This window comes from Protopterus annectens, chromosome 2.part1 (assembly GCF_019279795.1).
Source record: "Protopterus annectens isolate FY-2018-M chromosome 2.part1, PAN1.0, whole genome shotgun sequence".
NCBI lineage: Eukaryota > Metazoa > Chordata > Ceratodontiformes > Protopteridae > Protopterus > Protopterus annectens.
This window is the reverse complement of record NC_056729.1, coordinates 104,808,730-104,823,618: the sequence shown is the minus strand read 5'-3', so window position 1 is coordinate 104,823,618 and position 14,889 is coordinate 104,808,730. Positions and strand designations below refer to the sequence as shown.

Sequence of the window (14,889 nt, the reverse complement as noted above, 5' to 3'; positions counted from 1 at the left end):
TACATGATAATGATTTGGAGCCCGGGCACCTCTTAGACTTAGAAACACTAAAAGTAATGCAAACACTGACGACACAGAAGGAAAAATGTCGTTGGGTAATATATGGTATCACTCAACAGAGTGGGTTGTATAGGGCATCAGATGGCAAAATGGTATTACCCTCAAACCTTTTTAGGTATGCGGCATTAGTTAGCCATGGACCTGCCCATGTAGGAGTACAGACGATGATTCAAGTAGTGTCTAAGGTGTTTTGGTGTAAAGGGTTTTCAACTTATGCAAAGCAATTCTGTTTATCTTGTTTATTATGTGCAAAGTATCATGCTCGGGGGGGGGGGGGAGTTAAAAAGTCTCAGCAGGCATTCCCCTACCCCTCCATATCCATTCCACACACTTTGTATGGACTTTATTGAATGGACACCCTCAGAGGGAAAAAGGTTCTGTTTAGTCATTATTGATGCTTTTTCTTAATGGGTAGAAGCTTTTCCAGTGAAGCATCTGAATGCACAAACAGTAGCAAAGTTTTTGACTATAGAAATAATTCCCCGATTTGGCCTACCAAGACGCATTTACAGTGATAATGGATCTCATTTTGTTAACCAGATTGTTCAGAAATTGGTTCAAGTGTTTCAAATTGATCTCAAACATCATTGTGCTTACCATCCCCAATCAGCTGGACTGGTGGAAAGACACAACGGTGTCTTGAAGAGTAAGCTCCGCAAACTAATGGCAGAAACACATAGGTCATGGACTGCGTGCCTTCCGTTGGCACTCCTGTACATGCGAATCTCACCTTCCTACAAAGGACTTACACCATTTGAACTTTTGTTTGGGAGACCATATTACGTCCCGCAGTGGCAAGGATTGCTGCCAGCGGAACGTGAGGGGGATGAGGATCTAGCGGATTATATGAAGAAGCTGCTAAATGTGAAATCTCTTGTAACCAATGACTCCTTTGCAGATTCCAGAAATGAAACCTTGTTAAGCGTGGCACCCGGGGACTGGGTGTGGATCCGAATTGTGAAGAGAAAGAATTGGTTGTCCCCCAGGTGGGAAAGCCCATACCAAGTACTTATCTCTACACCTACGGCTGTAAAGATCGCTGAGAGGACTTTGTGGATTCATATCACCCACTGTAAAAAAACTCAAGACTTTTCCTTCTGCCATTGATATTGGTCAAACTCCACCGGACCTCTGAGCGCAAAGTCTGGCTACAAAGGGGGATTAGCCCAATAGGGGTTAGTTGGTCTCAAACCCAGTAAAGAAACCAATGGCACAAGGCAGTCCTTAGGGAGGATGGCCATGTTCAACTGGTACTTGAACTGTTACATGATGATGATTTTGGTGGCGAAAGTAAATATGTCCATACGAGAAGGAACAGTTGCAAGAGAAAAAGGAATGGTGGTGCTGCAAGCGCAAACAGGTGTTACTACTGTGTTTAAGGTGAAACTTTGTGAAGGAATCTTGGACTGTTCTAAATGGAACAATGATAATTTCTTGACTCATGCAAAATACTTGTGCAATAGAGACTGTACCGTCCTGGTCAAGTGTTTGGTGGTCAACAGATGTGAATGGATGGGAAACAAGTGGTGCAGTGATACCAGAGAAAGATAAAAGCAGGCAACAAAGAATAAAAATTGCGCATTTCCAAGGTACCGGAGTAGTTACTATAACCATTGTGTCACCACAAGAAAGTGATTCAGGAATTTATGGAATCAGAGTGTCTCTTCCAACTAGAACTGGGGACCCTCCAACTTAAAGTACAAAGCCTTAAGAATACTACAAATAAAGCAGATTTTGCCTTCACAAAAGAAGAACCTTTAGTTATGTACATACCATAACTTTAGATGTATGGGATCCATCTCACCTACATTCTCTACAGATGGGTTCGGAGCCGATCCTCGGCTCCGACTCGGCCGCTATACAATAGAACGCAGTCTCTTATTGGCTGAGTTACCTCGTATCCCAGGATGCACCACCACTGCTTCCCCAGATCTTGTTTGTCCGCACACATGCACACCCACATAGACTGTTGTTATAACATTGCCAGGTGTTTCAAGAGAGGAAAAATTGAATTCGGATCGTCCGGTCTCTTCTGGCCTACAAGGCAGGGGGAAGGAGGGTGGGTTATTAGGAATGCAGGCGAGATGGATCCCATACATCTAAAGTTATGGTAAGTACAGAACTAAAAGATGTAATGTGATCCTATCTCGCCTACATTCTCTACAGATGGGACAGCGTCCCTAGCACCTAATTCCTGGGTGGCTCATTGGAAAACGGTCCGGAGAACCGTGGAACCGAAGGAAGCTTGACCCCTAGATGCCACATCCAATTTGTAGTGAGAAATAAAGGTGTGTAGAGAAGACCACATAGCAGCCACACAGATGTCACTAATAGAGAGCTTGGAATGAAAGGCTGCCGAAGTGGCCATAGCCCTGGTAGAATGAGCTTTCACTGGAACTGTAAGCTCCTTATTTGAAATGCGATAAATATGACTGATACAGTCTCTGATCCACTTGGCAATAGTGACTTTCGTGACGGCTTTGCCCAATTTACTATCCGAAAAGGACACAAACAGTTGATCTGATTTTCGTGCTTGGTGTGTCCTATCCAAATAGAAACGTAATTGTCTGTGCACGTCTAAGCTGTGAAAGGTATACTCAGCTCTGTTTGAATACTTAGGGAAAAAAAACGGTAATTCCAGTGATTGTTTCAAACAAAAGTTAGAACAAACCTTTGGTATAAAGGATGGGTTTGGTCTAAGAGATACTCTATCCTTGTGAAATACCAGGTAAGGTGGTTTGACGCATAGGGCTTGAAGTTCTGAAACTCGCCTGGCTGACGTAATAGCAACTAGAAGGGCAGTCTTCCAAGAAAGAAATTTTAAGTCACAGGTTGCTGCCGGCTCAAAGGGAGGTGCGGTTAATGCACCTAACACTACGTTAAGGTCCCACGGTGGTGCGGGATGAGATATAGGAGGCCGTAGAAGCCAAACTCCTTTAATAAAAGCTTTGCACAACTTGTTGCTCATTAAGGGTGGTTCTACTCTCTCATGAAAATTGGAAATAGCCGCCAATTTAACTTTAATGGTAGATACCGAACAACCCTGGTTGAACAGGGAAGTTAAAAACTTCAGAACCTCTGACAACGAGGCTGTCATAGGGTCTAATCCTCAGAGTTGGGCCCAAATAGCAAACCTCTTCCATTTACTGCTATACATCTTCTTAGTAGAAGTCTTGTGAGCCGAGGACAAAATATGCATGACTTCAGGGACGAAAGAATGGCTCCTAACTACGGTCAGAAGAGGAGTAGCCAAGCTGCTAGCTTCAATGAATGGAGGGGCTGATGGAGCTGTCCTGACTGATGCGTCAAGAGGTCCGGAACTTGGTCCAGGAACCAGGGACCCTCCAATGCATATTTGTGAAGAAAGGGGAACCAGACTTGACGAGGCCAGTATGGGGCGATTAGAATCATTTTGCTTTCCAAGCGAATCACCTTCTGAATCACCTTGGGGAGAAGGGGAACCGGTGGAAAGGCGTATAGCAGACCGGGGGGCCAAGCTTGGACTAGAGCATCCTTGGGGATCTCCCCCGGAACCGGGGTGAGAGAGAAGAACTGCTGGCATTTTGCGTTGAGGGGAGTTGCGAAAAGATCACAACATGGAGCTCCCCATCTCGTGAAAATCTGTGTTACCACTCTGTCGTTCAAGGACCACTCGTGAGGGGAAAGAATAGTCCTGCTCAGTCTGTCGGCTATCACATTGCATCTCCCCGGAATGTGTGTTGCCACTAGAAAACGTTTGGTAGCAATCGCCCAATCCCATACCTTCATGGCCTCTCTGCAAAGGGGGTAAGACCTGGTCCCTCCTTGCTTGTTCAAGTACCAGACTACCGACATGTTGTCGGACTGAATGGCAATCGTACCCTGAGGGAGGTGATCGTGCAGTGCTTGCAATGTTAAAAGCACCGCCCTCATTTCCAGGATATTGATGTGGAGAAGACTCTCGTCGGGGTGCCACGTGCCTTGGACCGACCTGTCCAGATAATGTCCCCCCCATCCTGTCTGGGAGGCATCCGTAGTCAACGTGGCCGAGGGGAGTGGAGGAATGAATGGTCGCCCTAGATTCAGGTTGGAGGAAAGAAGCCACCAACGAAGATCCTGTTTGCACGTCTCTGTGATCAATATATGGTGACTGAGGGGAAGGTCTTGATAAGACCAGTATCCTCATATGCAACCTTGCCAAGGAGACCAGAAGAATGGTGGCTGACATGGAACCCAACAGCTGCAGGACCATTCTCGCTGGAGCGCGACGTCTGAGGAGTAATGCCCAAACCTGGGACTGCAGTGTTGCTATCCTTTCCGCAGGAAGATAGACTCGCATCTGCCTTGAGTCTATTTCTGCACCAATAAACAGAATACGCTGTGATGGCAGCAATACGGATTTTGTCCAATTGAAGGTGATTCCTCAGGAGTTGCCTAGGGAAATAGTGGCTGCTAGAGTTTTGAAGAGTAGATGCCTGGAGGTGGCAGTTAGGAGCCAGTCGTCTAGGTATGGAATCACCTGGAATCCTAGACTTCTCAGGTGAGCAGTCACCACTGCCAAACATTTGGTGAACACCCTGGGGGCTGTGGTGAGACCAAAGGGCAGTGCACGGAACTGGAAATGACTGTCTCCTAGGCTGAAGCGCAAGTGTCTCCTTGACGCCTGATCTATCAGAATGTGATAATAGGCGTCTTTGAGATCTATGCAGCACATCCAAACACCTTTCTCCAACAGCGGGAGAATGGATTGCAAGGTGACCATCCGGAATTTGGACTTTTTCACTGATAGGTTTAACTTGCTGAGATCCAAAATGGGGCTCAAGTCCCCGGTCTTTTTTGGTACCAAAAAGAATCTTGAGTAAGTCCCTGATCCGGCCTGATCTGCGGGAACAGGTTGGATGACTCCTTTTTGAAGCAGCTTTGATATTTCGCTGGCTGCCAGATCCCGTTGACTGGGTGGCGGGTCCGGGATTCTTTGGGATGGTGGGGGGGTTGAGAGAAGGGAATAGTGTAACCTCTGGCGATGATTCGGAGCACCCATTGGTCCTGAGTGATACTTTCCCAGGCCTTTAGGTGCCTCGAAAAACGACCCCTGACTGGCTCCGGAGCTGCACAGTCGGGCACTCCTTCAGGGATGCTGGAAGGAGGAGGAGCCACGAAAGGACTCACGGTCTCCAGTGTTGCGGGGGCCTCCGCCGCCCTGAAAAATTTCCCCCTCCTCTGCCTCTAGAAGGGGAATTGCTCTGCTGCGACGAGTAAGGCTTTTGAGACTTACGGAACCACATTTTCCCTCCTCTTCGAGCCTTGGGATAAGGTCTGAAGGGAGTGGAAAACCGTGCCCCTATGGCAGTTAAAGTCTTACCCTCCTGTTCGCAGCGAGTCAAAGTGTCCTTTACCTTGGGTCCAAACAGAGAGGACCCATCGAAGGGGGCGTCGGCAAAGGAAGACTTAAAGGCCTCCGCAAAGTGACACAGGCGTAGCCAGGCTTGCCTCCGTAGAGCAACACCTGTTCCCACCGCTCTGCTCGCTCCTTCGGCTGCATACGAAATGAGCCTCATGGACGAGTTGGATAACGAGGACAGGGTAGCCAACTGGGAGTTAACCGTCTGGGCTAACTGCTCAGGTAAGTTACTGGAGAGCGTATCCGAAAGCTCCTTGACTAGATCCCTCTGCAGTCTTGTGAAATGCGTCAAGTAGTTCAGAGACCTTAATGTAAAGGTTGCTGAAGTAAGGGTGCGCTTCCCGTACCGATCCATGCTCCTAGACTCCTTATTAGGAGGATGGATGGACGTTGAAGCCTCTGCCACATCTTGCTGGGTGGCAGATGCCACCACCAAGGCATCTACAGCCACACCTTTGGAAAGAAAGTCCTTATCAGGGGGTGCCGAAAGGAATTTATTGGGGCGAGCTGGCACCGGTTCAACAGAGTCCGGGTGTTCCCACGCCCTTCGAGAGATCAAATCCAGAAGCTCATCGAAGGGCGGAGACACCCAGGAGGCGGAGGGCTGAGCCCCGAAGGCCTTGAGGAACACTGACTCCTCAGCAGAAGGGGTTTTGGACTGCCAGTCGCCTCGTTGCTTAAGGATCTCCAAGATGTCCGCAAAGGATACATCATCCGAGGACGACTTGTGGGACCCTTCCGCATCATCAAGGTCGGTATCCGAGGTGAGGGACTCATCAGGGGAGTCGACGTGCTTCCTCTTGCACTGTTTCTTCCTCGGAGGTTCCTCCGAAGACGTTTCGGAGGGACCTCCAGGAAGAAGGGAACCCCCGATGGGGGTAACCTCAGGCCCACGGGCTCCGCTGTCGTGAGACAGGGGGATAGCAAAGGAGCCAGTCTCCGTGCCAAGGGAAGGTGGTGGTGAGATGGTAGAAGTGGCCAGAGAGGATTTGGCCAAGGCACTCCTCATGGCCTTGAAGGCGGGACCCCCAGAGTCCTGGGATGGTTCAACCCCCAAGGCCACAACAGCAGTCGGAACTGCCGACGCACCGAGAGGGAGGCTTGGAACCGAAAGGATCGGTCCCGGAGCATCCACCCCCGGGGCCGACAGAGGAGGTCCACGTACCGAACCCCGACCCGAAGGGCGGGGTTGGAGTTAGGGTCGGAACCGACCCGACAACCTCCACCGGCTCCACCAACATCGACTCCAACGGCGCCAAAGCTGTTGGAGGAGGAACCGAGATAGCAGGGTGGCAAATCGGCTCCAGAGCCGAGACCAACTTTTGAAAGACCGGAGACTGAAAAAGCCTTTGAAGCACCCTGTCTACATCCGAATCAGACATCCTCGACGACCGAGAAGAGACCGACCGGGTCCGAGTCGACTTCTCCGCCGGCTCCGAAAGACTGGGGGACCAGCTCCGTATGGTTTCGAGAAGTATCGGCGCCGAGGGAGATTCCACTACCACTGCAATTTCCCTCGGAGCCGATGTGGACTTCGGCACCGAAGGGGAAGAGTCTGAGCGGGTAACCCTCATCGGCTCCGAAGGCAGTGGAGCCGATGGAGATGACTCGCCTCTCGACGCCCGAGCTCTTGACTCCGAAGCCAGAGGAGTCGAGGCTGGAGACATCGAGGCAGACCGTTCTCCACCCTCGGCTCCGAAGTCCGTGGAGCCGACGGAGAAGCCTGCCTTGACTTTTTAGCTGCCGGCTCCGACGGGCTGGTCGGAGCCGAAGATTTTTTCTTCCTCGAAGGGGAAGAAGAAGAAGATGAGGCTTCCTCAAAGGAAGGGGTAATAAGCCCTTTCAAAATCAATTTATTTTTCCTCTCTTGGAGCACGCGAGAGGAAAAAGCATGGCAAACGCTACAGGATTCCTGGTGGTGCTTCGGGCCCAAACAGTAAACACACAAGGAATGGTCGTCCGTAATGGACATTTTATAATTGCATTTAGAACATTTTTTGAAACCCGATGGTCTATGTTCCTTCGACATCGTAAAGACACAGTAAACTTCGACAAGTACACAAAAACTACATAACTACAAGTCTGACAAAAAGAGCGCGAAATAGGGCAAGGCCCCTCTGACTCGACGAAAACACTTGCCCAAAAATTACAATTTTACCACAAAAATCACCTAAAACACAATCACACACAACAAGTAGCTGTTAAAACAGCTTTTGGGTCAGTTTTAGAAGAAAAAATGACAGAAAATTTTGTCACGAGGTACTTAGCTCAGCCAAGTCCGAGACCACGTCTATGCTTCAGAAGCGGCAAACGAGATCTGGGGAAGCAGTAGTGGTGCATCCTGGGATACGAGGTAACTCAGCCAATAAGAGACTGCGTTCTATTGTATAGCGGCCGAGTCGGAGCCGAGGATCGGCTCCGAACCCATCTGTAGAGAATGTAGGCGAGATAGGATCACATTACATCAATTGTTACTCGAGACGGGATTTGTACACCATAATGAATGGTTATCTTGGGTTAGATATAGTACCCGAGAAGCACATTGTGAGAACTGTATTTCTTGTGCTGAAGGTAAACAGCAATTAGCAACAGTCCCATTGATGCAAGATGAAGGTAACCTAACGTTGAAATTATTCTTCAACAAAACTGAAGATAAGTGCAAAGATGAAACTCAGCGTTTTCCGGTCGTAAGCAAAGTTCAGAAACCGCCTGCAGTGATTTTCTATCCAGGTTCGTATATGTGCATTTCCAGAGATGGCACAGGGAAAAATTATGGCAATATGGGACAGAACTATTGCAATGTTACTGTGAATGGCAATGGGAATCCATTTCTGGAGAACCAAACTCATAGTTTAGCAGACGTATGGTGGTTATGTGGAGACAACAAACTCAGATCAAGGCTTATGATTCCCTGGAAGGTAACTTGTGCACTTGTAAAGTTAATTCTGCCATTCTACATTTTCCCAGTTCCAGCAAGCAATTTCGTAAGAGAACTTGAAATAAAGCCGAAGTGGTTGAGTAGGAGAAAAAGAGGCACTGAAGCAATCTTTCGATAACGGTGTCTACATCGATAGCATTGGCGTACCAAGAGGTGTACCTGATGAATACAAAGCAATAAACCAAATAGCAGCTGGTTTTACATCCATCTTTGTCTGGAATCAACCTAATAAGAACGTGGACTGGATCAACTACATTTACTATAACCAGCAGCGTTTTGTGAACTATACCAAAGATGCATTGAAAGGAATTGCTGAACAACTGGAGGCCACTTCGCAGGTGGCATGGCAGAATCGAAATGCGTTGGATATGCTCCTGGCCAAAGAAGGAGGAGTTTGCAAGATGTTTGGGACTTTCTGTTGTACATATATTCCAAACAACACTGCGCCTGATGGAAGTATCACTCGAGCTTTGAAAGGTTTGGAGATGTTATCCGAAGAATTGGCAGAGAACTCTGGGGTAAATAATCCCTTTACAGATTTTCTACAAGCGTGGTTTGGAAAATGGAGTCATCTCATCAGCAGTTTCCTGGTGTCCGTTGGAGTCGCTGTGGCTATCGTGGTGGTATGTGGTTGTTGTTGTATACCCTGTATCAGAGGTCTTCTACAAAGACTGGTTGATACTGCTGTTATGAAGACGATGTACCAGCAATTGCAACCGACTGGTGAAAGTGAATACATTGAAATGTGACTCTCTACAAATGTTTTTGAAGTTTAAAATTTTGTCTTGCCAATGAAGTAATGTATGCAAAGAAAAGCTTAGTTTTTACCATATATTGCTGAAATAAAAGACAAATAAAAGTGTTTTCAGGGGGGAAATGTTAAGAGAAAAAGTTTTAAAAACATACTGTTATTTGTCTTTTTCCTGTTCGTGCAAAATGAACATGTTATTTGTTGGGATATGCCTATCAAAGATGGACCTCATCTGTGAACAAAATGCAACATTGCTTATGAACCTGAATAATATAGCAATAACCCATGCCTGGGTGTGGGTAATGCTGGATTTACCCACGGTAGCCAACCGTGGGTAAATACAGCATTACCCACACCCAGAAGTGGGTTATTATTATACCATGACATTATTTAAGAAAAGAAACTATTACTTTTCTTAAATAATGGCATAATATAATGCCTGTTTACTGCCCTTCCGCAGATGTCTGGCATCCGCGGCAGTTCTGATGTACTGCGCGCCTGCGCAGTACATCATAGCTGTGGGCAAAAGCAACGGAGAAAGCAAGATCTCCGTTGCTTTTTTTTTTTACTGTTTTCACTATGTTAAATGGGTTTAACATAGCGAGACAGTTTTAAAATAAGCAATGGAGATGTCCGTTGCTTATTTTAAAACTGTCTCGCTATGTTAAACCCATTTAACATGGCGAAACAGTAAAAAAAAGCAACGGAGATCTTGCTTTCTCCGTTGCTTTTTTAAAAAACTGTCTCGCTATGTTAAATGGGTTTAGCATAGCGAGACAGCTTTAAAATAAGCAACGGAGATCTCCGTTGCTTATTTTAAAGCTGTCTCGCTATGTTAAACCCATTTAACATAGCGAGACAGTAGAGTTATACTAATGGAAAAAAGTCCGGGCGACCGGACCTTTTTCCATTAGTATAACTCGATTTACAATGTGCACGCTGGCCAATCAGCGTGCACGTTTTGGGGGGGTCATGGTATAATATCTGTTTTCTGCATTTCAGAATAAAGAGATTTGGTTATAGCTCAGTGAAGCCTGGGATAAGGACGCACGGCCGAGTAAGTGTTAATTTACTGAGGCAGGCTGTGTGTCCTGGAAAATTTGAGCTACCATTGTTGAACTGAACATTCTGTACTTCTTGAACATTCTGCACTAGCTGTTGGTTTGAGGTAATTTGTGATAAACATGTTTATCCTATATGTTTTTCATAGCCAACTGTCAACGGTCAGAAATGTAACAAAAAGTTGGTTTGCTTGCAATATAAAAGTTGATGTCAGTAAACAAGTTGATCAGATCAGAGGAGTTGGCCAACATGCTGGGTTAATCTGGTTAACTGTTAATAAAGGAAAATTCATCACCTGAGACAGATGTGACTCGTTTTAATTTTTTCTTCTGACAATAAGGTCTTTGCAACCAAATATTTCTGATAACAGTTCACTTGAGCTATTGTTTGCAAAGCATGTTGATAAACACTCTCATTTTCTCTCTGTTTAACTTTACAAATTAGTCTAGGTCTATGTATATGCAGGAGTGGTTGCAAACACACATTTATATATATATATATATATATATATAAATATAGATATATATATATATATATATATATATATAGATATATATATATATATATATATATATATATATAGATATATATATATATATATATATATATATATATAAATATATATATATATATATATATATATATATAAAAGCCACGGTGGTGCAGCGGCAGCGTTGGTTGCCTCACAGCAAGAGGTTCTCCCGTTCGATTCTCGGCTGGACGGCTGAAACACCTTCTGTGTGGAGTCTGCATGTCCTCCCTGTGGTCGAGTGGCATGCGAAAGACATGCATGAACGGGCGTGCTTTTGTTGAAGGTTGGGTGTCGGGCTGGCACCGTAAAAATCTACTGCCAATCATTAGCAGACCAGAGTTCTGCTGTGGCGACCCCTAACTGGGAAAAAAATATATATATATATAAATAAATAAATATATATATATATATATATATATATATATAAATATATATATATACATATATATATATATATAGATATATATATATATATATATATATATAGATATCTATCTATATGGTTCCCCTTTGCAATCCCAAATTACTGAATGCTCGAAATTCAGTAACTCGAGACTGCAAAGTCGAAAATGCAGAAGCGCAAATCTGCATTAGCGTGAATTCAAATATCTCGAATTCGCTCTTATGCATGTCAGCTATGGGACGGGAAGTGTGTGAGTTGGGATGTTTTACGGAAGTGAAGGTAAGTGAGTGTATGTGTGTGTTTTTTAAGTTGTGTGTGTGGGTCAGGGTAGGGATGTGGGAGTATGAGTGTGAGTGTTGGATGCGTCTATGTATGTTATGATTTTTTTGTGTATGCGCGAGGCAGTTTAAAATGTGTGTGTGGTGTTTTTTTTTTTTTTTTATGTATTAGTGTGATCTCGGAGTTAGAATATATAAGTAGGGGGGGTGTGGGGGTGCAGAGGGGCTTGCCCCCCTGCGTACATGTAGTGTAGGGTTTGTAGTTTATGTTATGTGGGTTGTATGGTGTGCATGTTGTGTGGTGTATGTGTTCTGTATGTTCGGGGTTTTTTTGTTTTTGTGCTTGTGGGTTTCGGGATTTTTGTTGGTTCGACTTAATAATTTCGAGTTACTGAATTTCGAGCATTCAGTAATTCTTATATGTATGTGTGTGTTAGATATATATATATACACACACACACACACACGTGTGTGTGTCCCAACAATGGGCTTAGGCATAAGATGTATATAAAAAAAAAAAAAAAAAAAAAAAGCCACAGATCTACCGTATGCACAAATGTTCAAGAGTCCACACCATTTCTATATTTTCCTCTAAATTAACAGTCAAAATCCTTCTAGTATAAACAATGGATTCTCTCTGAGGCACTAATGACTGTGGTTTGTGAATGGCTGTGAAGCACAAGTAAGACCGCTACAGAGGCAGTGGGTATACAACTACCCTCTTTTCAGGAGCGAAAGCATGCAGAATGCAAGTCAGCACAAAATGCTTCCCTTGTACATGCTGAAGGCTATCCCACTGCTGCTTGTATATAAACTGATGGAGATGTGTGCTTGTGTGTGTGTGTGTGTGTGTGTGTGTGTGTGTGTGTGTGTATATATATATATATATATATTTTTTTTTTTTTTTTTTTTTTCCTCCCCCACACAGGCAGAAGAGAAAAAATATGTCTCCACAAAATGGAAGAAAACCTGCAATACAATCCCTCAACCTTTACAGCCTCAGTTTTAGAGGTGGTGACCAAAGGAATGAAGCTAACTAACTGTGTAAATCCTAGTAAGTTAAGGTAGTATTTAGAACAGCTGGCAGGCCACAAGGCAGGATTGCTCTCAAAAGCTTCTTACAAAGGGCTACGTGCTGAGCAGTTTGGGGCAGTATAAAAGGCATTAATACTGCAAACTGGAAAAAGCAATGAAATTCAGAAGGAAAACCAGATGACAAAAAGGACGGCTTTCATTACCAATAAACAAAACAATCATTCTACTAAGGAAACTTCTTTTTCACTATTAAATGTTGACACAGAGTCAAGCTGTGACTTTTTTTGCTTATCCTTATTTTTTGGCTCCTGCCATCTTCACATGACTTAGGCCGCTTGAACCACACACCCTCTGCGGTCGATTTGTTCCCCCTACAAATGCTGCAACACTCGCAGAATTCAGTAGGGTCTCCTGATAAGAAGGCCTGATCTATATCTTAGCTGTAACTAGATAAAAATATCATTGGGAACGGACAGCCAGTTCCATGACCTCCATCAGTGAGTGAGTTTGTAGTCAAGAAAACCAATCATCTCTATCCTCACCTCTGAGAACACCCGGTTGTCAGCCACTCAGTCCTTTTTTGCCGTGGACTGACCATCCCCCACCCAACACCTGCTACTGCCCAGGCTGCTATTCAAACCCAGTTTGCAAGCTGTGACACAGGATGTCACACTTCTTCAGCAATTGAACAGTCTCTTAGATTTACTATATTGAATACAAACTTTCCAAGAAATGTGACCTTACTGCTCAGCAGAATATACCTGGCATCATGAAGATACAGCCAGACTTCAGCCAGTACCACTTTGTGTCTGTGATATGTAGCTCTGTATCCTGAAAGTGAAAGACACAGTTTTCTGGGGAAAAAAGGTTAATATGCTTACCAGGTGAGCTGCTGAAGTCCAGGATGCGATGATGCGACTGCAGCAGATCTGGATTACTGGAGGACAAAGTTCCACTGACAGGCAGTGTAGAAGGAATGTGCTTTGAGGGCCTGAGTCCTACAATGCTGTCATCCTGAGACTGGCCAATTCCAATGTCACTGGAAATAAAACAGACAAGTTTACTGTTCACTGCATCAGTAACAAAATTCTTCCTTGAAGTTTTTCTGCATAACAAGCACTTCCCTTACCTTGAAAATGTTTCTTTTTTATTATTTAAAGTCAAATTTTTATAACACAAAGGCTTTGGACACAAGTACACCCCAGGTGACCCAAGACTGACCAACAGCCTAGGTCCTAGAAGAGGTGGGCGGGGAGTGATAGGAATAAGTTGCCAACACTAGCTTGGTCAACCTGCACCATTCAAGGGAGGGTCCAGAAGTACAGTTCTTGCTTTAGGGGGAAATTGAGAGGCACAACCCTGCTAAAGATCGTACAGCACTCAAGCTGGGAATCACAGGTATGCAGACGTATACAGCTGCAAAGTGCTTACCACTGTTTTAAATATATATATATATATATATATATATATATATAAAAATAAAACACACCCATTGGACAATACAAATGTCCTTGGTTATTATCTCCCTCACACTGTTCTCACATGGCGGGAAAGATGGGAATGAAGGGTGCTTGCTGACCACTGAAGGAGAGGCAAGAGGTCTCAAAATTACTAAAAAAGCTCCAGGCAATGTTCACAAGTTCCCAGTTAAAAAAAAATAATAAATCTCTTCTCCATTTTACAGCCTTTTAAAGCTATCTTATCCCAGATGAAAAAAAAAGTGATGCATCATTCAATCTTCAACTGTACTGAAGCAAAACAGATTGAAAACTTGTATAATGCAATCTTCGTAAAAGATCTACAACTTTTCAGCATTCAACAACCCCCCCCCCCCCAAAAAATATATTAAATAATAAAAGTAATTTAAGTTTTTCTCTTAGGGAAGGGTAGAAAATCTTGTGTCAATTGCTGAAGTACAGACTTGTTACATCATGTGCAGAAAGCTCAATCTCTATTGTGCTTTGACAGGAAGAAAACTGGTTGACAGCCTACAGGATTCAAAGTGCATCATTTTCATTAAATCAGCTAGAAAGCTGACAAGAAAACAATAATGCTGAGACACGGGTTTGAAACAGAATCAGAGAGAAACATTCATACTGCAAAACCTCAAGGTCACTAGACATAAAAGATGGAACACATCCTGAAAACAACCTTTTCAGTTTTGGCACTTGCGTACATTCTTCTTTCAAAATGAATTGTGGTGTTTCTCCCAAGTATGAACATACATACATAGTCAAGTGGTTCATTTAACATGGTTGAGAGAAAAAACTGTCAGTGCCTACATTTGGATGGGCTCTGAGTAGCCATATTCTCAGTATATGGAAGATGAGCAGCTGTTGACATTTCAGCTTGCTGCTAACAGAGTGGCTTTGAAATGTCAATTAGTTTTGCTGTTATGTACACAATTTGCCTTCATGCACAAATGATAATTAGTATTTCCTGCACTACCT

General features: G+C 44.3%; 1 protein-coding gene across 12 annotated transcripts in view; it reads right to left on the bottom strand.

The window, feature by feature from the left end:
• The window catches only part of RAPGEF2 (Rap guanine nucleotide exchange factor 2), a 2,418,607-nt gene that overhangs the window by 382,895 nt on the left and 2,020,823 nt on the right, over window positions 1-14,889 (bottom strand). For all 12 annotated transcript variants that reach the window (XM_044062055.1, XM_044062064.1, XM_044062056.1 and 9 more), the window contains one exon: window positions 13,321-13,478. In XM_044062055.1, the coding sequence (XP_043917990.1) occupies window positions 13,321-13,478 (158 nt within the window). The remainder of the gene's footprint in view (window positions 1-13,320; window positions 13,479-14,889) is intronic.